This window comes from Molothrus ater, chromosome Z, assembly GCF_012460135.2.
Source record: "Molothrus ater isolate BHLD 08-10-18 breed brown headed cowbird chromosome Z, BPBGC_Mater_1.1, whole genome shotgun sequence".
Taxonomy (NCBI): Eukaryota; Metazoa; Chordata; class Aves; order Passeriformes; family Icteridae; genus Molothrus; species Molothrus ater.
Window position 1 is genome coordinate 17,583,434 of NC_050511.2, and position 24,512 is coordinate 17,607,945.

Sequence of the window (24,512 nt, forward strand, 5' to 3'; positions counted from 1 at the left end):
TCTGAGAATTTATTCTCCCTTGGAGTCTAAGTGCATATGATTTATTGTGTAAATGACTATGACTATGACTAAAATCACTTGGCAACTTTCCCCTGCTATTGCATTGTTGTAAGGACTGATTTCTCCAAATGAGCTGTTTACATGCTGTGGAAAAGACGTAATTTTTTAAATCTGCAGAAGAATAAGGATTTATTCTATCAGAGAAATGGAAGCATTTGTCTTCAAGTGCCTTTTGTCAGGCACAGGAGATCAGGACTTGTATAGATATGCAAGAAGTATGTTGCATATACATCACTCATATTCTGGCATCCACTGTGCAGTTACACATAGACTGTGTGCTGGGAAGAGGTCTGGCAATTATTCTGTACCTACCTACAGGATCTGCCCAAGACAAATTCCTGCTAAGCTCAGTGGGAATTCTGCAATTGATTACCTCAGACATTTGATTGGCGTGAACAATTACGTTGTCTATGGCATGTTCACACTTGAAGGGCTTACTTTTTAACAGTTTATTATTTCAGTAAGAGTTTTTCTGATGATCTGGCTGTACTGATGAGTTTTTATATCAATACTGCAAGTCTGCAGATGATACAAAACTGGGAGGAGCTGTTGACAACCTCGAGGGCAGGGAGGCCCCGCAGAAAGACCTTGATAAATTAGAGAGATAGGCAACCATCAGCCATGCAGAGTTCAACACAGGAAAGTGCTGAATTATGCCCCTGGGATGGGGCAGCCCTGGATGTACAGACAGGATGTACAGGGGGATGAGAGGCTGCACAGCAGTGCCATGGAAAGGGCCCTGGGGCTCTGGTCCATGGCAAGTTGAACATGAGCCAGCAGTGCCCTGGCAGCCAGGAGGGCCAAGCGTGTCCTGGGGGCATCAGGGACAGCATCACCAGCCAGGCAAGGGAGGGGATTGTCCTGCTCTGCTCTGCACTGGGGCAGCCTCACCTTGAATGAAGTGCTGGGGGCACTTCTGGGTATCACAGTATAACCAAGTTAATAAACTATTAGAGAGCATCCAAAGGAGGGCAATGAAGATGGTGAATGGACTTCAAGAAAGCTGTATAAGGAGCAGCTGAGGTCACCTGTTCTGTTCAGCCTGGAGGAGATGAGGGAAGACCTCACTGCAGTTACAACTTCCTTATGAGGGGAAGAGGAGGGGCAGACAGGCCTCTTTCTCTGTGGTGACCAGTGACATGATCCAAAGGAATGGCCTGAAGCTGTGTTGGGAGGTTTAGGTTGGATATCAGGAAAAGTTTCTTTACCAGTGGGAGTTTGGGCACTGGAACAGGCTTCCCAGGGAAGTAGTCACAGCACCATCCTGCCAGAGTTCAAGAAGAGTTTGGATAGTGCTCTCAGGCACAGTGTGACTCTTGGGGTGACCTGTGCAGGGCCAGGAGTTAGACTCAATCCTTGTGAGTCTCTTCCAACTCAGCTTATTCTGTGACAACTTAAAATGAAGAAATAGTTTGCAGCTACATAAAAAATGAAGCAGCACTTAGGAATATCCTTCAGCACTGGAATTTAGCTGTCTGTACCAAATAATTCTCAAAATCCTCTCTGGCATTGTTTAGGCCTGGGTCAATGAATACTTTCCCTACCAGTTCCTGGAGGTAAAATGAGTACCAGATCATTGCCAGTAAGTGGTCTGTGTATGACCATCCTGCTTGAGTAAGAGAGTATAGCAGTAGGGACACAGGTTGTCCCATGATAGTTTGTCTCAGTGCCAGAGCCAAGACTCAAGCACATTTAATTCACTTTTGTAGACAGTGTCACAAATATTTAGGGCACTTAATGGAAAAAACTTCTGCTGGTATTAAAGCAAGTTTATTTCTTACTCAAAACTATTTGCAAATTCTTCTATCTTGTTTTGCAACTTGACAGCTCACTCTGTAGATCCCTGCTTCTATGTAATGTTCCAGGCTCCACAAGCAAGAGTTGTACCATTGCTAGAATGACAATATTTACAAAAGAAGGTGATTTTAAAAGTGTATATTTAAAAAATGAAACTTGAATATCTTTTTGACTTGTTAACAGTCAAAAATGTCTTTAAAGCTTAGTGACATAAAAAAAGGAAATCGCTATTCCTCCTTTCAAGCCATCTTTAGAAAACTGCATGAAACAAGGAGAAATAAAGTACAACTTTGCAGGGAAAGAAATCTGCCTGAAACCAACTAGACAGTGAACCATGCCCAGCAAATGCACCTTTTCTGGTCAGTCCAACAACAGACATATCTGCAGTAGAGAAACACTCACTGGGTTTTAAGGTGGCTTTGGAAGTCTCTCTGAATTCTTCCACTGTATATAGCCCACATGAAAAAATGGGTGATGGGCAGAGACAAGGAGAGAAGTGATCCCTTGGGAGAGATTCTGAGCCATGACTCATTTCTCTGGCCCCTTCCTCTGCTCTGGCTGGATAGCCAGCTGTGTCCTCAAGATGTCCTGCAGCAACAGAGACATTCTTTCCTAGAAATCCTGGCATTTAAGTGTGATTTCACCTTCCAGCCAATTACAGAGAAACTGCGGTGCTTGGCCAACCAAACACAAATTAATACTTACTTATGCATTTCTTTTACAGTGTGTTTTATATATACAGGTATTTCACTCTCTTCTCTGGAAACAGAGGAATGAAATAACTGCATTGTTGCTATGGAACAAATACTAGTGCTTCTAATTTTTTTAAAACTTTGCACTCCAAATCAGCCTATTTAAAAATCATAAGCATGTCACCCCATGGCAGATTGTTATTGTTAATAGTTTCTTTCTAGTTGCATTCTTTTTATTCCTACAGGTTTGTATTTCTTCACTTAAAAAAGAAATCTGGGTTTTTTTTGTGTATCCTTTAGTAGAAAGCTGATATTTTCATGTAATCATTTGACTTTGGGAGCCAGAGACTGAGAACAAGACAAAGAAAATTCTGGTAAAAATGATGACAACTGGCAAGGCAATGTAGCAAGATTCCAAATCTTCCCAGCTGTTTCCGAGGTACTACTTATACTGTTACAGTATAGAACTGTGTAGCATCATAATCCATGCTGTATGGTATATTTTATATTATATTTTACCAGGATTTCAATAATACCATTATGTAGAATTGTAGAATGCCTTTACCCTTTGTTCCTGTATCAGTTACAGTTTTGTATTTCAAAGGTGTGTTTCCTTTTCACTACAGTAATTAATGCTGGCTGAAGTGAAAGGAGAGAAATACCTCCCAAGACACTTTTAAAAAGGCCTGTCTGCACCAGCACATAGAAATACTGCATATGTAAAAAATGTGGCATGAGATACTCTCACAGCAAACAGTAATGATCAGTGTTTTTGACACTGATACATTTGCACTTAAGATGTGAACTTGAATGGCAGGAGACTTGAGTTTCTCAAAAGACCAGGCCTTGGTGTGGGCAAGGTCTGTCTGGCTACATCTACATGGATGGGACTGATCATCCCATGATGCCTGATGGAAGACAAAATCACACACATGCAGTTTTGGAAAGAGTCAGCACAGAACAATGATTTCATATGAAATATGCCTCATGCTCATGAATTTGGGTTTCAATGGTGGGCAATGATTTTCGTATGGTCCTACTGTGTGTTTCAGCAGAGTGTGAACAAAGTGCCTCTTTCCTGCAACTTCTGAAACAAGTTTCTGTGCAGTGTCTGGTCTTCCCCTCACTGCATTTAAAAAAAAAAGAAATTAAACACAGGGCCCTATTCAGCCAAAAATAACCCCTGCAGCTGTACTGCCTGAGCTCTGTGAGTCTCTTGTTCTCTGAAGATATTTATACAATTCTTAAAGGAAAAATATCTCCTTTCCAGCAGTCACAGAGGAGGCAATTAGACATAACGATGATCCCATCGAGCAGAGCTGTTGTTCTGTTCTGTGTCACAGCAGAGAAAGTTGTGCCCGTCCACAGTATCCAAATCTCCTGGTCCTAAATGGGCAGCAGAGAGCACTGGCTGCAAGTTGTTTTCTTGGCCAAGAGTTTTCTTATTTGAGTAAGAGAAATGTAGAAATGTGAACAAATCTATTTCATGCTCTGGTATTTCAAATGCCACTTCTGGACTTAGACTGTGGAGAAGCATGTGGAAGGAAGAAGTAACTTAAAGGGTTTCACGGCAGAAATCTCACAATAAGGAAAAAAGGGGTGCATGTGTGTCATTCTGCAGGCTTCCTCTTGATTTCCGGGAGCAGCTTAAAGGAAAAGAGGGCATTTGTGAGTTCCTTCCACCTGAGGCCAAGTGGGTTTTGTGCAGTTTCCTTTTCCCCATTTCTCAAGACTTTTTCTGCACAATTGTGAGAGAAGGGTGGAGGTGAGAGTTAACAATGGAATTAAATAATGAAACATACAAAATACACAATCAGGGAAAGCTTTCCCCTCAGGAAAGGAGGGGAACTCTGAGGGTTATAAAGTAGATTCACTTTTGTCTTTCTGTTTGTCAGACAGGTTGTCCCCAGACCTATGATATAGACCACTGGCTATCACACAGAAGTTGGCATGGGATTCAGATGTTTCCCACTGGAAGCAGGCAGAACTGGAATATGCCTGGTGAAAATGCACAACAGGTAGTAGAGTAGATACCTTTAATCTTCTAAGGCAAATAACAAGTCCAATTTAAGACTGATTAAAGAAGAACAAAACTTTTGAAATATTACCAGTTTCAGAGGTCAAAATATACCTCTTCAAAATATACTTCAGAAAAAAAAAGTTAGGCCTATTATATGTTAATCATTTTTGTGAGGCTATGGTTGAAGATTATTTGTTCAGATGTCCTTGCCCCGTAATAAATATCGTATATGGCAGTTCAGAATTTCAAATTTCCTTGCTGACACTTCTTTTAAGAAGAGAAAACTTAGACCAGAAGATGAGAATGCAAACATTTGGTAATTGTATGAAAACGTTGCTGGATTTTTTGTGTGAGTTCTATTTTGGTTTACCTGTTGTGCATGTGTTTTGAACATTGGTACTGGAATTTGCTATGCTTAGACAGCACATGAAAACATACAATTTCATCCAGGCAGTTTTCTGTACTAAACTAGGAAAACCAGTAAATTATGCTGTATTTGACATCACTTACTAACACAATTACATAATACAGTTTTTAATGCCTTATTAAATCTGTATGGTTTGTTTCTCTAATGATGGCCTCAGTATTTGACAGTGCTCTTTTGCACATGAGATAGAAACACACAGTTCAACAGGAAATGTGTTTAGCTCCATGTCTTCTCCAGTCTCCAGAGAAGTAGGGTCTCAACCCTTCAGATAATTCTTTCATAGCTGTAGCTCTTTAAATATGTTTTCACTTGTGTTTATGCTGTTTTATTCCCAAAGGCCTTTGCCAAGTAAGCTGCTAGTTTCTGCAACCCTTATTTAGTGAAAAAAAAATAGGCATAAGTTCAACATGAAGCATACACGTAGTCCCACTTGAGATAAATGAAAACTTTGGGTCAACAGGGCTAAGCTTCTATTAGGTATGCCTTGGTCTCCAAAGAAGATGCTAGACCCTTGATCTCTACCCACTGGCAAAACGCTGGGGCTTAGTGGGCATTTTTAGCATCCAATCTCCTTGTTCCACAGCCCAAACCACTTCCTTAGAAGTGTTTAGGACACCACAATAGCCAACTCAGTTCAATAAACATCCCACTGGGACTGTGTTGTGGCTCACCTGTACTGCCCAGTGCAGAGCTGTTTTGAAGTCCTTGTCCACCAGAGTTGGGTCTGCTCCCTTGTGCAGCAGAGTCTGGGTGTGCTGGGGTCTATTGTGGAATGCAGCCCAGTGGAGTGAAGTCATTCCCTGCAAGACACAAACCGAGGGCAAATTATTGTCACTCATAGGAGCACCCTTTAAGTCTATGTAGATAAGCTAGGCAGCCCTGAAACCATCCAGGGTGGACACATTTTTCCCTCTTCACCCTGATTTGAAATATTTAGTAGCAGCTTCTGAATTAGTGGAGTCACAGGGGGAACCAAGCAATTAGCTTTTTGGAATTATTACAGAAAATGGATACAAACACAAATGCTTCCTCCATATGTGCCTATAGCCTGTTATACGTAACATGTGGTCAAGGCCATGATGGCTGGGGGGACAGTTCCTCCCTGCTCAGGGAGGAACTTTTCTTGAATCCTGCAAGAAAAGCCTGGTTTAGGCTGGTGCTTTGGCATTACACAGCATGATGTTTGTGCTTGGTCTTATCTTTGATCCAAAAAAAATATTATAAGCTATTACTGCAGCTGGCACTAGTCAGCAAGCTAAAGAACTGGCAGAGTGATGCCCACAAGAAAGTCACAATATAAACATTTATATATTTACTCTTCAGGGAGAAAACAAAGCAAATGGTAGGTTATTCAGCTGCATTTTTATTCCATCTTAGCTATATCCAATCAGTCTTAATAGATCAGAGAATTCATGGCCTATATTTGCACCTTCAGCATTCTTACACTCACCTGTATTTTACTCTATATCCATAATAATTAAGATTTTCTGTATAAATTGACTAATTTATTATGTTTCTAACAAATTTCTAGTGTTTTCAGGTGTGGCAACGTTTTCCTTTCGGTAGGTGCTGTTTCCTCTCTTATGAGAAAAAATGCATTTCAAGGGTCTTGCCTGATTTCCAAAAGGATAAAAAGCATTAAAAAAAAAAAAAAGAAAAAAGAAAAAAAAAAGTTGAGTGGAAAAGCAATTAAAACTTTAACTAGAACTCCAATAAAGCCAGTTGGTAACAACCCAGGTAAAGTATGAGCTATATTGATGCAGACAGCTTATCAGTGCATTAAAGTGGAAGCTGTTTGCAGTGATTTTCTGACTAAAAGCCTGAATGCCGTGGCATTCATTTCTCTCACTCATCACACATCTTATAAGACTTTTAAGTTCCCATGTGGCCTAAGTATGGGTGATAACAAAACAGAGCAGTTGAATGAGAGCAGTTTTGGTTTTACTTAGGGTTTGCAAAGCTTAATCATGGGGGTTTCGGTTTTGTAAAACCAAAACTGAGGGTAAACTCCTGCACCAACTGAAATTAATGGGAGCTCTGCCATTTATGTCAGTAGACATGAGGGACCTAGTACTGTTGATGGACACACATTATCTGTGAGGCATCAGCAAAGTGATTTCCAGCTGGGAAATGAGTACAGGTCCTGGAGAGCGTGCAAATCACTGAAGAAGGAGAAACTACAGTGTACCAGGCCATCTTTCTGTTATCCTCTCTCATTGTGTTGATATGGCCAAGAAAAAAAATCCTTGAAAAATCAACTTTGTCTCTATTTCTACTGTGGTCGCCAGCAGAATCAGCTGTAAGATAAGAGTGTAAAACTGTGGATAGTTTTCAAAAATCGCTATGGTACAATGACAAAACTCAGAGAGGTCAGCAGCAGATGCTTAGTGCAAAAATATAAGGAACAAGGCTTGACAATATACTGCCACCTAATATTTTGGTAATCAGATTAAAGACTTCATATGACATCGCACCCTCTAAAAGGTAATGATGCATTTTCTGAAAAAATATTTATTTTAATTTTCTTTGAAACTATTGCCTGATAATTTTTGTAGAAGTCTCCATATTTTTATATGCAAAACCCCCAGACCAATTAATAATAATTCTCTTTTCATTTCCACACCATTTATGATGTCATAGGCTTATATCATCTCTCTGATGTAGTTGCCAAGCTGAAAGTCCTGTTACAGTTAGTATGCTCTAGTTAGCCTGCCCATGTGAGAAAGCTGCTCTGTAACTATTATCATCTTTGTAGTCCTTTTTCTGTTCCTTTCCTTGTATATCTTTTTTCAGTTTACTCTTGTAGCCATTGTGGCTGTACAAAGGATTCAAACAGAGCTTCCTGTTTTCTTCTCCGTTTCCTTTCTAATACTTTGTGCATTCCACGTGTCCTTTCAGAGCGCCCAGGTGAGCAAAGAGCATTGACCTGTTTGTCGCAGCAGCTCGCTCCTGCAGGCTTTCTGCAGCCCAGCCCACCCCATCTGTGCTGGGTGATACCACCCTGGAGTGGCATCTGTAGGTAAACAAACTGCTGCTCTTAAGTGGAAACATGAGAGTGGTATCAGAACTGCCAAAGTGAAGGTCCAGCAGAAAACAGTCTTAGAGGTGAGATGGACAAACAACTGCACATTCATAAAAAATAAGGAGCAATACAGGACATAAAAGGACAAACCCCGATAAATGGTTGTGAGAAATATAGTGTGACAATTGTTTTGCTCAGATTCAAGGCTTTTACAGGGAATGTTTCTTCACATTGTCATCTCACAGGCTTCACTAATAAACCCACAGAAAGACAGGGTTGTGGAAGCTATGAAACCTCCAGATGTATTTCTTATTGTTTATGTGTTCATGCATTCATCAGGGTGATTTTCTCAAGCGTCAAATGGGAAAACTGAAGTGTTTTACTTATGCCAAGAGAACAGTTCTGTTAGCTGCAATCCTTTATTAGGATCCACATTTTTCAGAAAACATGAGTATTCAGGGCTTAATACTGACACTTGAACAAATATATTGTCAGTGCCAAATGACAATGAGATGGACTAAAAGTTCCAAATTGCATGTAGCAGTGCATTACAGCAAAATATTCTGGTTTGAAATGATGATCCACCATTCCATGCAAATCATTAGTAACATAGTTCTACATCAAGACAATGCATGTGTCTGGTTTAGAGTGTTGTGAGCAGGGTCTGCAAACCTTTCAGTGGGTAAAAAAAAGAGGAAAAATATACAGCCCTCTGGCCATTCTGACTCTGTGGAAAAGAGACACATCCTTGAGCAACTGTCAAAATGAACAGAAACATATGAAATGACACTCAGAATTTCTCTTGTGTCTTGACTTCTCTATTTGGAGAAAAACATGTGGGAAGTTAACTCTTTCCTATGTACAATGTATATACATGCAGGACACAACTCCACATGGAAGAAAACAGCACAAATTTTTGTGCATTCTGTGTAATGCCAGCTCTCTGATACTTTTCTTGAGAACAGGAGTTGAATGGTGGGATCAAGGAATCATTGAATAATAGAATAGTTTGGGTTGGAAGGGATCTTAAATATTATCTGGTTCCAACCTGGCTGCCATGGGCAGAGACATCTTCCACTAGACTAGGTTGCTCAGAGCTCCATCCAGCCTGGCCTTGAACACTTAGGATTGGTAAAGGTGAAGACTTGGTCCAGTGTCTAACTTCAGAAGAATAAAGGGAAATTCTTGTCTTGACAAATAATTTAAGAGATGGATTCAAGGTACCTCATAGCTGCCTCAATAGAGAGAAACTTTATTAGCCTACAGGTGCATAGTACATAGAAAGAAGAATGAGATAATACTTTGCAGAGTTTAGCAAAAGCATTATAGAAATTTTTGACTTAGCCTTATTGTAAAATTTAACGGTTCTATGCTTCCAGTACCAAGGACTGCGATTTGTAGCACAAGCTCACTCACCTCATTGTCCTGGTGATTAATTTCACTAAGATTTGACTGCTGCAGGAGCAAGCTCAGAAGCCTGTGGAAGCAATGATATAATCAGTGTGCTGTACTCCTGACTAAACTTGAAAAACTGACAGTTTTTTAAAAACAAAACGTGCAATTTCATGAAAAATCAGTATTAGCGATTGGCACAGGTGAGAATCTTAGCTTTGAGCTTTGTCATATGAGCAAAACAAATTGGACTTTATGGCTTATGGTAACAAAAAAAGTTTAGAGCTTGGAATTAAAAGAAGATCCACTCAGAGTAACTCTTATGCTGACTGCTGGGCTAGAACCAGAATGTAAAATACTGTACATGTGTGCAGGTTTTGGTAGCTTAGAAATTTGCGGCCAGCATATTTTATAATGTCCTAAGTAACAGAGATGCCAGCTTCTGTAAGGATTTTTCACTCTATTTGACTCTCGGAATAATGTGATGCAGTGTACACATTTGTGTGCATATGTGAGTAGATGCATGCTTGCTGAATGTTTACACACACAAACCCTAATATTTTACAAGGCCATACAGAATGTCTGCTGGAAAAGGGCCATTATTATGGCATAAAATATAGCAATGCATAGGTTCACATTTTATAGAATATTGGACTACAAGCAATCCTGTCTGGTGGAGGGAAAACTAAAGTAGTTATTGGAAATATTATTCAAGTACCATAATATTTTAACACCTTCTTTTCCTTTTGCTATCTTGTGAAGATGTTCTGAAATAACTACAGGTTTGGCAAAGCTGGCTGTGTTCTATAGCAGGACGCTAATTGTTTGGATCATGTACGTGGCTGGACCATGAAAATTAAAAACTCCTTCCATTCACATGCTGCAGCAAAGCCAATCCTAATATGAATGTGCAGTTCTTAGGATTATAGCAAAATGAAGGATATATCCTCAGTGGATCAGTGTGCAAAGTTGTGGCTCATCTGAAAGTGTGAATTTGGTAGAAACCTTCAGAACATGGACATGAAGAAGACATACTGTTTAGCAAGAAAAGTAAAAAATAATGAAGTATAAAGGCAGGAAATTTGATAAATGTAAAGATAACACAGGAAAAAATGTATAAAACCCTGAATTTATTTCTATGCAGAGGAGACTGAATAAAAATATTTTGCTACTTTTTATCTTCAACCACTTCTAGTGTATCTTCTGGATTGAACTGTGCTCATGTGTGTGCATCAGATTAACGTTTCATGTCAACTTTGTTCTTCTCTGCTGGTAATAAAGAACTAGCTACATGAAATATTCAAAAGAAGATATTTACAGTTGCTTAGGGATGATTTTGACAATTCTGCAAGTGGAAATCTTATCTATAGGTAATATCATCCTCAGGTGTTGAAAGTTGAAATTTAGGATTTTTTTAAAGTAGAGTCCCTAAAGGGTGATGATTGGGCAGATCCCAGCATAGGGATTTTGCTTTGACTTCAAATCCATTTGCATATGGATACAAATTCTTGTAGAAAAGAGGTGTCACATCTCCGTTTCTAAATGGAGTCATATTGCAGGAAATCTGAAAAGGACGACACTATGATTGTTGTGAGTGGTTGGGTAGGAGTTTGTAAAAGTTAAGAAAGATTATGTTGTCATTTAGCAAAATGACTCAGAATCTCAGAAATTCCGTGTCTGAAAACATGTCTTGGTAAATACCAGCTAGAGAGGAAAACCAAAGTGAGATAACCATAGTATGCTTGTAAAACCATTTATCACACAGTTTCATAATCTGATACAGGACTCTGTGGTTCAACTCCTGATATGATCAATGACACCACTGTATGTGAAAGAAATCTAATTATTTGACTAGAGTGTTTATCATGAACAAACTTAGACTCAGTTACACCATTAGAGCACTATGGCAACATAAGTGCTACATTTAAATACGTAGATATCCAACCAAGCAGCTGAGGTTTCTCTGCTATCTACTCTTAAAGGCATAGATCAGGAATGAATTCTCTTTCCACCTTGCCTGTTAGGCTCTGTGGAATGCACTCGAGCACAAAAATCAATTATCAAATCAATATATTAACTGTCTCTTGTCATTCCATGCTGCCTTCAGCATGTGAGGTTGTAGCAGCAGACTGCTAGCTTTCAGATTTAGCTGCAAAAGCATTTCATAACTGGCCATTGCATATTCTCTTTTGGCAATGACATAGGATGACAAGGCACTGAAAATGACCATGATGGAAAAACCTCTGCTCAGTGTTCCAGGCCTGTGTCTGGGCATGGAGCAAACCCAGTGGGAAGACAGAGGAAAAAGAAAACTGTGCAGAGCAAAGAAGGGTCTGTCTGTATCCTTGGAGAATGTGAAAAACATTCAGGGGACCTAGTGTGCTCCTGGTAGAGGAGATTAGTGTTCCCTTTCAAGTAGCAACATGTGTGGTGTTATACAGACATTGTCTTCTTTCTTGTGTGGGTTTTGTTTAATGATAGGGACCTTTCTTCTGCAGAAACCTCAAATTATTTTCTCCAAGTGATGCATGAAAAGCAAAGACAACGTGGAAAATGAATAAAGCTGTTAAAAAAGGCTGGAGAACAAGACCAGCAGAAGTGGCCAGATGTCTGGCCCGGTCTGATATGGCTACAGCAACAAAATTATGGACTCAGTGATGAAGTCACATGAACATATTGCATGTACTGAATGTTTTACCTGTTTCTAATGTCTGTCTACACCTTCAGGCATGACTTACTTAGGGGACTTTTTTGAGTGAATTTATTCAGATATACAAATCAAAATTTATTAAACTGTCCTATTGTCACAGTCTGGAATCAGAAAAAGAGAATCTTTCTTAATAGTTCTGTGAACCCACTCTGTAGCTGTTACTCTGCCTTCAGTAAAAGTAGTTAAAAATGAGCCAGACCACCAGTCCTTAACTTCCCCTTTAGGGTTGGGGATTTTCAGAGAGGTTGTCTTGTGGAAAACTTTTCTCAGATTTGCCATGCTACTCAGAAGAGAAGTCCAGAGAAGGAGTCTTGTACTATTTCATGTGGTAGGACAGAAAGGTAGTTGGGCAGGGGAAACGTAGGGTTTCAATCTCTCTTCTAATTATTTTCCCTCCTCCAGCTATTGCGATATTAAAACATGCTTCTCTCTTTACCTGGCCATCAATCTCTGGTACACAAGTATTGCACAATGTTTTTCCTCCTCTCTACCCCCTTCACGGTAACCACTAAACAAAGACACAGGTCACAAGTGTAGCTGTCACAACTATTATTCCTGCTGTGGGCTCTTCTTGGGGAGCCAGGCACATACCTCACATCAGGCTCTGCAGTGGCAGCATGTAGTGGCAACCTCCCGTTCTTGTCAGGTATGTTCTGCTTAGCACCATTCCTGAGCAGGCTGACACAGCCTTCCAGCCAGCCCTAAAAAAGAAATTGGAGCATATCAAAGAGGAAAGTGAAAAGTATAAGGCCAGATCTTTTCTTGTTGGTGCTGGGGTTCACATGTGACTGTAGCCATTTCTGTTAACAGAGAAACTGGAATTTTTTTCCTCAGTAGAGGTTTCTCAGAACTGAGAGTAGTTCTCCTTTGGAGTCTGGGTCTCAAACTACCTCAGTTATTCATTTCTCTGATGAGGTGTTTCCTTTACACTGTATTTTTTGTTTCTTTGTTTTTTGATTTGTTTCTTTTCCCCCTGCATCTGTGGCAAGCACTAACAGTGATTAAAAACCTGCTAATTCCTCTATCACTAGCAGATGCTGCACATATTCTTGTATGTGAATTCAATCATGCTGGATTAAACCAAGAACATGAGCACTCAATCTCAGTGAGATTTTGTTTGTGAGATTTTGGCAAAGATGGCAAATCAATGGTAAAAAGCCTTAGAGTGTGGCCTTATAAAATGTTGTTGCAGAAGTTTGTACTAGTGGCAGTGTTAGACTGAAAATAGCACCAAAACAGATGGGATGAATCAGTTCTTGGACTAAAACCTTCTATTGATCACCTCAACATAAAAGCAAGTAAACACTCTGGTTGTGACTGCATAAATCTTTCAGCATATACTTAAGTCTGAAGAAAACCAAGCATGAGTTTAAGTGCTTTGTTAAAACTTCAGCAGACAATTGACAAAGACCATTCCCTCTTGTATGAGCTGTTTTGGATTGGCATTACGAGCATTTCTGGGGAAAATGTGTGGAATGGTAGGATCAGAACACCCCTGTTGGAGCTCTTGGTGGAAGTACAAGACCTCCAAATGCCACACACAGTCTTGACTGTGCAATGCTCCTGAATCCATTTGTCTGGACAGACATCACAGCAGAAGTCTCTCTGGACCTCTCGTTATATCCCTCACAGAAACAGAAATGGAAACTTAGAAGCCTGGGTGGTTTAAATCTTTTCCAGTAATTTCTTTTTTTCCAAAGAATATTTTTTCCCCTCCGGGAAAAGAGGAAGGAAAAAAGAAGCGTGACACTTATTATGGGATTTTTTTAAAATATCTTGCAGAGGAAATGTTTGTTGTCAAGTAAGTGGGGCATGCTCCTTGCACTGGATGAGACTGACTGTTTTGTTATTTTCGACACTTATTTTCTGGCTGAATATTGCATAGCTAAGCAGGAACATTGTTTTTGTCCTAAATTTTCAGGAAGAAACTATGGGCAAGGGTTGTCATTTAATTAGGCTGCCACAGTGTCTGTTTAAATGAGCTGGCAGTCATCCAGCTTAACTCATACTGTGCAGCCATGGCTGCACACTCCTTCCTCCTTTCTGTCCAATTAATAATGGAAACCCAGTCTGCTCGGCTAACTTGGTCCCCACTTTCTCTCCGAAACCTGAATTACCTCCTGCAAGGAGTAGAAGACTAAGGAGAAAAAAACTATTGTTTCTTCAGTTCAGACAGATTCTTAAGTACAATTCTTTCCCAAATGTCTCAGTGGGATGTCTGCCCCCTCCTGCAATTTGCAGGTAGACTGAACATCAGGGGCTGGATTGTTTATGATTTGAGCAAGTGCACCAGCAACATCTAGAACTTCAGTCCTCAACCTGGCCATCACAAGTCCAGCACCACAGTGAAAAGAAGCAATGGCCTGGTTCATACAGTGTGCAGTAACACTTGCCTGCTGATCACCAGAGTTTGAGACAGGAAAGCCCTCACTAGAGCATAAATATCTAATGCTGGCTATGCAAGAGGGAGAAGTCAATCTGCCTAATAACAACAAGAGGGGACTTTTAGTGTACAAAAAAAAAAAGCAATTTTCTTGTGAGATCCTCATATCATGCACCAATTTTATAAGCCAAAAGAGAAAGGACACTCTGACAGGAGTGTCTGACAGGAGTCCTGATCCTCTTGTAATAATCACTGCTCAGCTTTGCATTGTAGTTAAGTTTCAAAACCAATTCCACTGTTGTCTAGAACCAAATGTTTTGTGCTTTTTTTTTCTTCCTGTAGTATAAGCAGAAATCTTATTTGGTCTGCACATTTACTCCCTTCACTCCATCCTTGTTCCCCAAGTCTTGGTACCAAATAAGTTGCCAGAGATAAACTGGTACGTCCACAAGCATCTTGAGTATTAATATTAGCTCCCATCTTCAACAGAAGCTTCACTGTGTCAACCTGGCGTCCTGACACAGCATGCATCAAAGGTGTGCAACCTGGGGAAGAAAGCCAAATTTATTTTACCATTTGTTGTGTCATGTCTATAAGATATAGTCTCTTATTTTCTAATCTTAACACTGGCAAGCTAACAAATCCTTTCTCTGACAACTGTCCAATAGTTGTACTCAGCCTTTTTTAGTCAGGAAGCAATTTCTATGACAGTCGCTGACTGCTGGTTTTAAAAAGAGCATGACTATATTAGCAAAAGCTTTGCCTCATTAACTCTGCTTCTGGAGGGAAAAGTGCTTTTCTGTTGATAAGTTCCCAAAATTAACTTTTGGCTTTTTACACCATTTTGGAGGCTGATATCCTTCAGAATGACTAGTAACCAGATGGTGCTTGTCTAATTTTCTCAAACCCCAGCTTCATTATGTCTGTATATTCAAAAGACTTACAAAATCAAGCTGTTTCCCTTGCATAGGTATAAAAGTTGGCCCTTTGTGCAGAGAACAACTTAATTTGAAGTCTGGATTTGCTCTAGGATATTTTATTTCCTGTTTTTATAAGAACTTTTAAATATTCTGCAAAAATTTTCCATTTTGAAAAACTCCTGAAATCTCCTTTTAAACCTAATATTCTAATTTCTTCATGAAGTATTGTACAATTTAATTGCTCCCTCTTCCTTCCATTCTGTTAACTGTTGAAAAACAGCAGGAGACTTTCCTGCAGAATCTGACAAAGCATTTTAAAATTACTAGGCTGGGAATACACATGAGTATTAGAAACTATAAGACTACTAGAAACTTCATCTATAGTTGAAGAATAATTATTCTTACTGAACTCAATGAAATTGCTGAGGAAATGTGCTACTCAACCTGAGGTCATGCAGAGCCTAAAAAACGTGCAGGATATGAGCTGTATGTTTTGTGCTGGAATACTGTTCTTTAGTTACATTTGCATGGACAACCTAGGAGACAAGTTAGTTCCAGAGCTGAAGTACTCCTGGCCAGTCCATCTCCTCCTACTCCACCCACCATTCACACCTAGTCTTCCTCCCATTAACGAGTGGACAGGGACCATTTTGTCTTGAGTAAATTTTCTCGACTAACCAGTAGAGGTTTTAAAGATATCAGTTAGAATGCCTGGTTTAAAGTATATGAAAAATTGGTAGCTTGGTGAAAGCTGTTAAAGATTAGAAAAGACAGTGTTCATATGGACCCCTTATAAGAAACTGCAATTAAAAAAATACTTCTGACAAAAAAAGTTGTTCTTGAGAACAGCTTCCAGAGATCTGTGGTTCTTACTCACTTTGGGAATAGATGCATATAAAACCCAGCCAATGTACAATAATTTGTAGTAACATTAAATAGTAACTGGAACACAGTGTTCAGTCACTGCCCTGACCCCTGTGGGGTGGGAAGGAGAATCAGAAAATGGTAAAGTTATTGGGTTAAAGTAAGAACAGTTCAATAATTGAAATAACACACTGAGCACAGCCTGACAGATAAAACAGATAATTTAGATAATTGCACATTGTATCCTTTGGCAAAAAAATTACTTGACCAAACCATTCAAATTGTACACATACTATAACCTCTGCTTTAGAGATGTCCAGAATATATGTCACTTGGCATTGGTAAGAATATTCTTCCCCTGAAATGTCAGCAGTTTCTCAGCATACCCCTAAATAAGATAAATTAAATAAATGGTAAAGGACTGTCTAATCATAGCAAAACAGCTTATTTGTAATCATATAAAAATATCTTACAATTACAGGGGGAAGGAATTATCCAAACTGTGTATTCCCAGTGGATGTTCCAAGGAATAACTCAAATTTCCCATATTCTGCTACTAAATATAATTTTCTGAACTAAAAAATCAGAATAAAAAAATGGAAAGTTTAATTTGCAAGCTGAAGCCACAGATCTCCTGAGAACAAGCTGGGCCTTCATTTACCCTCTCTGTCACAAGACTCCAGGATGGAAGGATCCTCTCGGATCACTGCAGTCAGGGTGTTCACATCGCCGTTAGCTGCCGCTTGGTAAACCACAGCCAGGTCCATCTCTTCTGCTGCATCACCTGCAGACAAGGAGCACATCCATGAGCAAACAGAGAGCAAGCACAAATGATAAACAGGAAAAATAATGACACTTGTCTCACTGAGTTTAAATGATGGTGTAACTTGGGGTGGAACAAAGTGTATCTAAACAGCACTGTGGTTTTCGTTAGTCATCTGAAAATTGGTTTTCATCATAACTTCTTCCAAAAACTTTCAAACATAGACACTGAAAGTACTTAAGAAAAACTCTGGAAAGTTTCCACTTCTTGTAAGAAATCATACTAACGTAACATGACTTGAAAAAAAATGTAATAACTGAACTAGCTCGTAATATTTCTGGCTGAACTTTTATGAGATAGGATGAAATCAGGACTCAGGTGTTTTCAATTTCAGTGTTATCCTTGTACCAGTCAGAAGACTAAGGCTTTTCACTTCCCTGTAATATCCAAGGGAATTCTCTTCTCAGGAGAGTAAACTTCTGGCAGCAATGGTTTGTGTTGATAATTCCTGCAAAAAGGAAAAGTGGACTATTTCTTGGAACCCAGGAGAGGTTTATTTTGTTTGGCAGCTACAGTGTGAGTTATTATTTAAAGCAGATGCCTTGCAGGACCTGTTCTGGAACATTCCTCAGACTTTTCTTTCTAAAGAAATAAGATTCTCTTTGCTTCTTTCCTTTTCACTTCCTTTCAGACTTGTCATGTCATGCTCTACATGCATGCACCTCCTTTGGCTTCAAGTGGATTATTAACCTCTTAACTCAAGGAGTCAAAAGAGTAGATTTTTGGGTGCAGGGTCAAATCTGATGTAATGGTAAAATGCCTAGATATTTATTGTTGGTCAGAAACAGTCTCATGTTTCTTATCCCTATTAACTCAAAAATAAGTACAGCTGCAGCAAGCTGTACTGTTCACAATGGCTGAGGGTCTGTTGGGGTTTAACCTCAGATGCCCCCAATGTTCAGTCACTGCCCTGACCCCTGTCGGGTGGGAAGGAGAATCAGAAAATGGTAAAGTTATTGGGTTAAAGTAAGAACAGTTCAATAATTGAAATAACACATCATCATCATTATCATCACCACGACCTCCACAACAACATCATTAATAATTGTAATAAAAGGAGAGAAACAGATGAATAAAACCCAAGAAAGGCAAGTGATGCGCAACACAGTTGCTCGCCAGCTGCTCACTGGTGCCCAGCCTGTCATGCTGCAGCTCCCCCAGCTCACATCCTGGCCATGCTGGTCTGTGTATGGCACATTCCTTTGGCCAGGTCGAGTCAGGTCTCCTGGCCATGCTCCCCCAGCCTGTGGGGCACCTGAGCAATGCAGAGCACAGGACACTGAAATGTCCTGGATTTAGTGTGAGCACTAACTACGAACAACTAAAACAGCACTGTGTTTTCAACATTAGCCTCATACTAAATGCAAAATACAGCACTGTATTGGCTGCTAAGAAGAAAACCAACTGTATTCCAGGCTAAACCAGGACAGGGTCAGAGCTATAAAACCTAACACTTGTTGAGCCACTCCACTAGCTTGATAGCTGGAGAAAATGCCTAAGTCACACTAGAGAGTTGATCAAAGATAATCTGATGACAGATTAAGTGACTGGTGATTTATCTGTCTTGTCAAACTTCTGCAGATAGTATGACTACTTATATTTTTTAAGTGATAAAAGATGTATAAATAATGTTGTAAAGTATTAGACACACTACTCATGTTGTGATCAGATGTTGTATCAGATGAACTTACATGAGCTCTATGCTGGACTACACAGCCTAGCCTAATTCTGCTCGTGATCTTCTCTCACTGGGCGCAATCAGTACTCTGGACTTCAAAATTTGGCTGCTATGGAAACACAATCTGCTCTCACCCTGGAATGGGTTAGTCTGTCAAAACTGGAACTCTGGGAAAATTAAAAAGCTGATGTTAATCTGCCTTTGCCACAGATTCTCTCTCTATTTCTCCTCAGTTAAAGAGAATCTAATTTATTTTCTTTCTTAACTGGTATTTTAAATTACATACTTCTTAAAGTTTGTGAATAAAAATGTTAACTTGATTTTTATTCTGTTGAGGGGTCTGCTGCTGAGGCAACTGTTCGTTTGGCTCAGGAGGTTTGTCCTGTGGGCCTGGGAAATCCAGAGAGATGAGGAGTCATTGCTGCTGGAGAGTCACCATCAGTACGTGAAGAAGTGACTTCACCACTGGTTCAGTTAGTAATATTTCCTTATTATGTCAGACCTGAAGATGCCTCCCACAATCGGTACACTCAGCAAAAACATGTTAATGACAAGCTCAGGTCTGAGTGGTTGGTAGCTTGTGTTGCTCCTCTTGTCCTCCAGTCTCTGGAGGTACACCCAGAGAGGGTGGTGCCAGCCCTGAGCATGGCTCCTCTCACGGCTGCTGTCATGTACAGCTGTGCAGGTGCTGTGTGGGTGTGGTACAGAGAAGATGCTGCAGGAACTGGGAAAGAAACTGTGAGATGTAGTGAGGCAGGTAGTGAATCAAAGGGGGCCTCACCTCCTGTAATGTAAATTTACATGGCACATGTAAATTTTGTACTATTTTTTTTGCCTTGTAGGTACTGTTAAGTATTCCTGTTGAGAGTCAGGAGCAGAGAAATCTAGCCACCAAAGGGAAATCTCCATCTCCTGAGCAGAGCAGTTGCTTACCTGGAGGGTGCTGTGGCAGGAAGATGAGGACAAAGGTGCACTCCTTCATGTGCATCTCTGAACATCTCTGCCCTTTCTCCTCCAGGTAAAACCAAGACACTTCCCCTTTGCTTCTGCTGGGCTCAGTCTGCTTTCCCCAGAGCTTATTATCCTTTTGCATAAGGAGGGGAAGTAAAACTGTGGACGGATGGATGGATGGATGGATGGATGGATGGATGGATGGATGGATGGATGGATGGATGGATGGATGGATGGAAAAATGAATGGAATGAAGTTTTGCCCCTGCCTCTTCTTGCAGAACACAGGCTCCATTCCTGTTAAAGGATGGTGGCATGAAACCATAAAGATTTACACTTCCCCACCCACAAGTCCGATCTGCCAGAGCAAGGAGAGACAGGTGGAGCAGGCTGTCACCCTGCCTGGGAGCCTGGGCCAGGAGGAATGGATGAGTGTTCCTGTTGGGATCTGAATAAAGATGACTGACATGAATTCCATTTCTGTAGGGTGACACAATTTCAAGTGGCATGTCTTGACCTGTGTGATTGTGGAGGGGGAGTGAGAAGGAAGACAGATAAATGGTCCTCTGATGCTTCACATGACAGAGAGCAGAAAATGCTGGGAGAGCTTGGATGCCATTTGTGCTGGACACACTTGGCTCCAGGTGAACAACATGACCATTTCATCTTCCTCCAGCTTAAAGCCAGTGGGACATTTACTTTTGAAGACATTTTCCTGGGCAGAAGAGGAATGGTTCAGAGAATGGGCATTTTGCAGAAGGCAACAGTGAAGTACTGAGTGCTTGTGTCCCACCCTCTGTGAGCTTACCCTGCAGCGGGCTTTGCTGTGGCTGGGTCACAAGCACCATGTGGCAGAAAGGGATTGTGAACAACCAAATGCCTGAGTCTTCACCTTCTAATGTGTTACAGTTACTCCATTCCTATTCTGCAGTTCAAGAAATGCCACTAAGTACGGTCCGATTTCAAGTACATTTTACATTTTAGAGAATTGCTGTGATACTGGTGAAAGGAAGCTGTCAGTCACGTTCAGAAAGGCAGAAGATCCATTTCAGTGCTTGTGTATAGAGAAAGGCAGGGGAGAAACTGCAGGCTGACAGTAGTGGTGTAGAAAGGTCTGGAAGAAAAGATTAAACGACAGAGGGTGGTGCTAAAATCCTCAGAAACAATCAAAGTTAAACACCAATCTATCCGAAATAACCTGCAGTGTTTTAAGACTGTATAATTTCTTCAAGGCAAAGTAGTTTTCTTTTGATCAAAAAAGAGAGTATATAAAAAGAGAATTATTACAGGATTCAGAGCAGTGAAATTGTGCTTTTCATTACCTTAATTCTCCTTCTTAATTCTCCTCTGATGTACCATGAAGAGTGCATGTTTTACATGATTTGTGAGGTTGGCTGATTTGTTGTTCTACAAAGTGCACATTAGAGGTGCGTAAGTGCATGCTTTCTAGCACATTGGATTTTTAAGTTTTATATAAATTTGCTGGAGCTTGGTGTACATGCTCATGTACACGTACATGACAATGATTGATTTTGGACTTGCTAAACACAAGATATTAAAAACTGAAGACAGAATAATAGGATAATTCACGTTCATTGTGAAAAAGAACCCTTTACGCGTGTAATTTATTACCCTCTCTCTCAGAATCCCTTTTGTCTCCACCACTAGCCAAAGGCCATATATGACTTCCTACACCTGGCTGTCAGGACACAATACTGTGTAGTTTATTGGTTTTCAGCACATCAGCATCCAGGGGCATTGGGAGGGGCAGTTTTTGAAAAGTGTAACTTACTCTCTACTACTGCATTTTTATTGAACACTCAACAAAGTAATAATCCCTGTGGGTGCCTGGCAGTGCATGCACCAGTACTGGCCTTTGTCTGGCTTCTCTGTTTATTTGGTAAATATTTGAAATCAGGAACAGCAGACATTTATTTAAATGGCACCAAGCAATATTAGGAGGGAAGGGGTTTCTGGTGCTGTTTGCCTTCTGTAAGTCCCACATTCCTGTTACTATTGTAAGTGTTATGAGATATTATTGAGCAAAAGAATTGCAAAGAGACAGTATCATTTTCTGACTTGGAATGCTGGGGATTTATTTTTATTTATAGTTGGGAGAATCTTCTGATGTGTGGGATGGAGAAAAAAGGGTTTGTGTGGAGAGTTGATTTTTTTTTTGGACCAAGAGAGAGAAATTTAGTGTGTTTGAAAGATAGATTGTATTCTTCCATTGTTATAAATTGCTGCAATGAAAGACATTTCCCTTCTCTTTGCTAAAAAAAATGATACCTGCTTAAATCAATAATGTACCAACACAATAAGATGGTATTTAGACACAATCCACTCTACACAGTAAGTTTTAAACAGAGTATACTTTGCATAGTAACCAATGAGCTCAGTATCCCATTACTGCATGTTTTGTGCTCCTGCTTCCCATCCACCTCCCACACAGCTACCCGGGAAGGCACGCAGTAAATCACTAAGCACCTAATGAGCAAGCATTCCTGCAGCACGGCACAGCAGAGGTAATGAATGGATAGTGAAGGGACCTTCTGGCAGGGGAGCTGATGGAGGTGGAGAATGACACAGGCTGCAGGTGATGCTGGACAGAAATTAGGATGGGATCAGTGTGCAGAGTGGCCTGGCAGCAGAAGGGGGGGCAGATTAGGAGCAAGGGGAGGTATAGGTAGATGTTGTCTCCCAACACTATCCCTTCTACCTGAATAAACTAGTTTGGGTCCGAGGTCTCCTGCACTGCCTTCTGCCCCCTAAACCATCTGGAGATTTGGCTTTGCCTTCTCCAGCCTTGGTGATATCCCAGCCTCATTCCTGGTACCATTTCCACTGGCTCCCTGGCAGCCATCCCGATGGCACTGAGCATGCAGGATTTTACCTCTGCCTCCCCACTCTGAGCCCTGCTGGACTGGCATGTGGCACAGAGGACACTCATAGTGCTCCAGAAGCAGAGGCTGGAATGGCTGTTTGGAGCTGCAGAAGCTCAGTCAGCCCCACACCTCTGTCCTGTTGGGAAAAATGCTCTTTAGGTCATCCACACATGATTAGGAATACCTGTCTCTTTTCCTGTAGTACAGATCACCCTTTTACCACTGCACTTCCCTTTCTCCTTTATACTTTTTGGTAATAGATTTTTCTCTCTTGTCACTCAGTTTTACTTCCCACTCATCCCCCATTATACAGGGTCCCCAGCTGGGCTGATGTAGACCAGTCCTCCCAAGACTGCTCAGGCTTTGAGTGCTACTGTGGCTGAAGGGCAGCCATAAACCCACCACTTTATGGGCTGTATTCACTTTGGGTTCACTGAAGAAGTATAGGCAAGCACAGAAGTACAACCTGTAGCACTCAGCTTCCCAAAAGTCAGTGCCTTGTCTTCCTCCTGCTTTCATTTTTGTTTCACTGTCAGCCCCTTTGTTGTGGGGACTGTGTGGCCACCTCAGCTCGGATATTTTGCAGGTCTGCACTTTAAACTGTGGCCACTGCACACATATTGTTTGGTAACCCAACTTAGAAGAGAAATTTGTTGCAACACGCATAATCAAGCAATGACAGTGTCTGGCTTTGGGAACATAAAAGGAATGTTGCTACACTTGTAGTGGATTAAGCCGTAGGACATAAAAGCTTGTATTGACAAATAAAGACATGAAATGTAACATTTTAACTTCAAAGTAGACAAGAAAGAGACATTTGTATTTCCATAGCAACCCTACAATGTAGAAAATCTTTACATTGGGAGTTTTAGTGATATCTTAAATTTGCAGTTATGGCAATACTCACCTATACAGACAAATTTCCTAATGCAAAGTGTTTCACTTGTCAGCTTCTAGTCCTTTTAGTGTAGACTTACAAAAAGAAGCTGTTCTTAAATTTTTTACTCCATTTAAAACTGCTCTGTTTGCTAGTACTGCAACTGTTTTTAATATCTATAACCATAAAAGACCAATACAATATAAAGATAAACATATATACATCTCTCAGTGCTAACCATAAGAGTAGCCAGACGCTGTTGCTATTCTGCTGAAAATTTTTTGAAATCACGGTAGCAATAGACTGAAATATCAATCCAGTCTAAAACTGATGGAAGAAATTCCTTTACGTGAAACCAAAATAAACCTAATATTTCCCAAAAATTAATGTTATTTATTCTGTCAAGTAATATTAGTACATTTGCATGGGACGCATTGGAGGACCAGAGGATTTTGAAATTAGTAGCACGTGACTTACCTTTGTGCTGGTCAAACACGGATGAGGAACTGAAATCCATTGTGATCTATCTCATTATTTACAACCAGACCAGACAAATGCAACCTCCAGGGCTCTCAGGGTAGAATCTCATAGAATCTCACAGTACACAGTGAAACGATAGCTGTCACCAGTCTTCCTCTCAGAGAATTAAACACGCTTTACGGCTGCAGGTTGTTGCCAAGACAAGAGCCTGATGGAAACATTATATTCTGTTATGGACTGTCTTAAAAAGATGCTCCTGGAAGCCCATCTGAGATCCTGAAAAATGCCATGTCTTCAGCGAGTGCAAGAGCCGGCGAGCAGCTCGGCGGTGCCGCAGCTCTCGCAGCCCAGCGAGGGCAGTGCGAGCGGCCCGGGCTGGCACACGGAGCATGTGCAGACCTAGCCCGGGCCCGCCGCTCGCCCGTCCCCGGCGGGGGTCGCGGCTCCCCGGGACTCACCGGGGCCCGCCGGGGCTCACCGGGGCCCGCCGGGGCTCACCGGGGCCCGCCGGGGCTCACCGGGGCCCGCCGGG

The 24,512-nt window shown here is 40.8% G+C and overlaps 1 protein-coding gene across 3 annotated transcripts in view; it reads right to left on the minus strand.

The window, feature by feature from the left end:
* ANKRD55 (ankyrin repeat domain 55) overlaps nt 1-24,308 on the minus strand; it is a 47,411-nt gene extending 23,103 nt beyond the window's left edge. For all 3 annotated transcript variants that reach the window (XM_036403831.1, XM_054517992.1, XM_036403832.1), the window contains exons 1-6: nt 23,978-24,308; nt 16,949-17,071; nt 14,918-15,048; nt 12,712-12,821; nt 9,435-9,495; nt 5,668-5,796 (exon numbers count right to left, since the gene is read on the minus strand). In XM_036403831.1, coding sequence (XP_036259724.1) covers nt 5,668-5,796; nt 9,435-9,495; nt 12,712-12,821; nt 14,918-15,048; nt 16,949-17,071; nt 23,978-24,017 — 594 coding nt within the window. In that variant the 5' untranslated portion in view covers nt 24,018-24,308. The remainder of the gene's footprint in view (nt 1-5,667; nt 5,797-9,434; nt 9,496-12,711; nt 12,822-14,917; nt 15,049-16,948; nt 17,072-23,977) is intronic.
* Nucleotides 24,309-24,512: the final 204 nt, after the last annotated feature.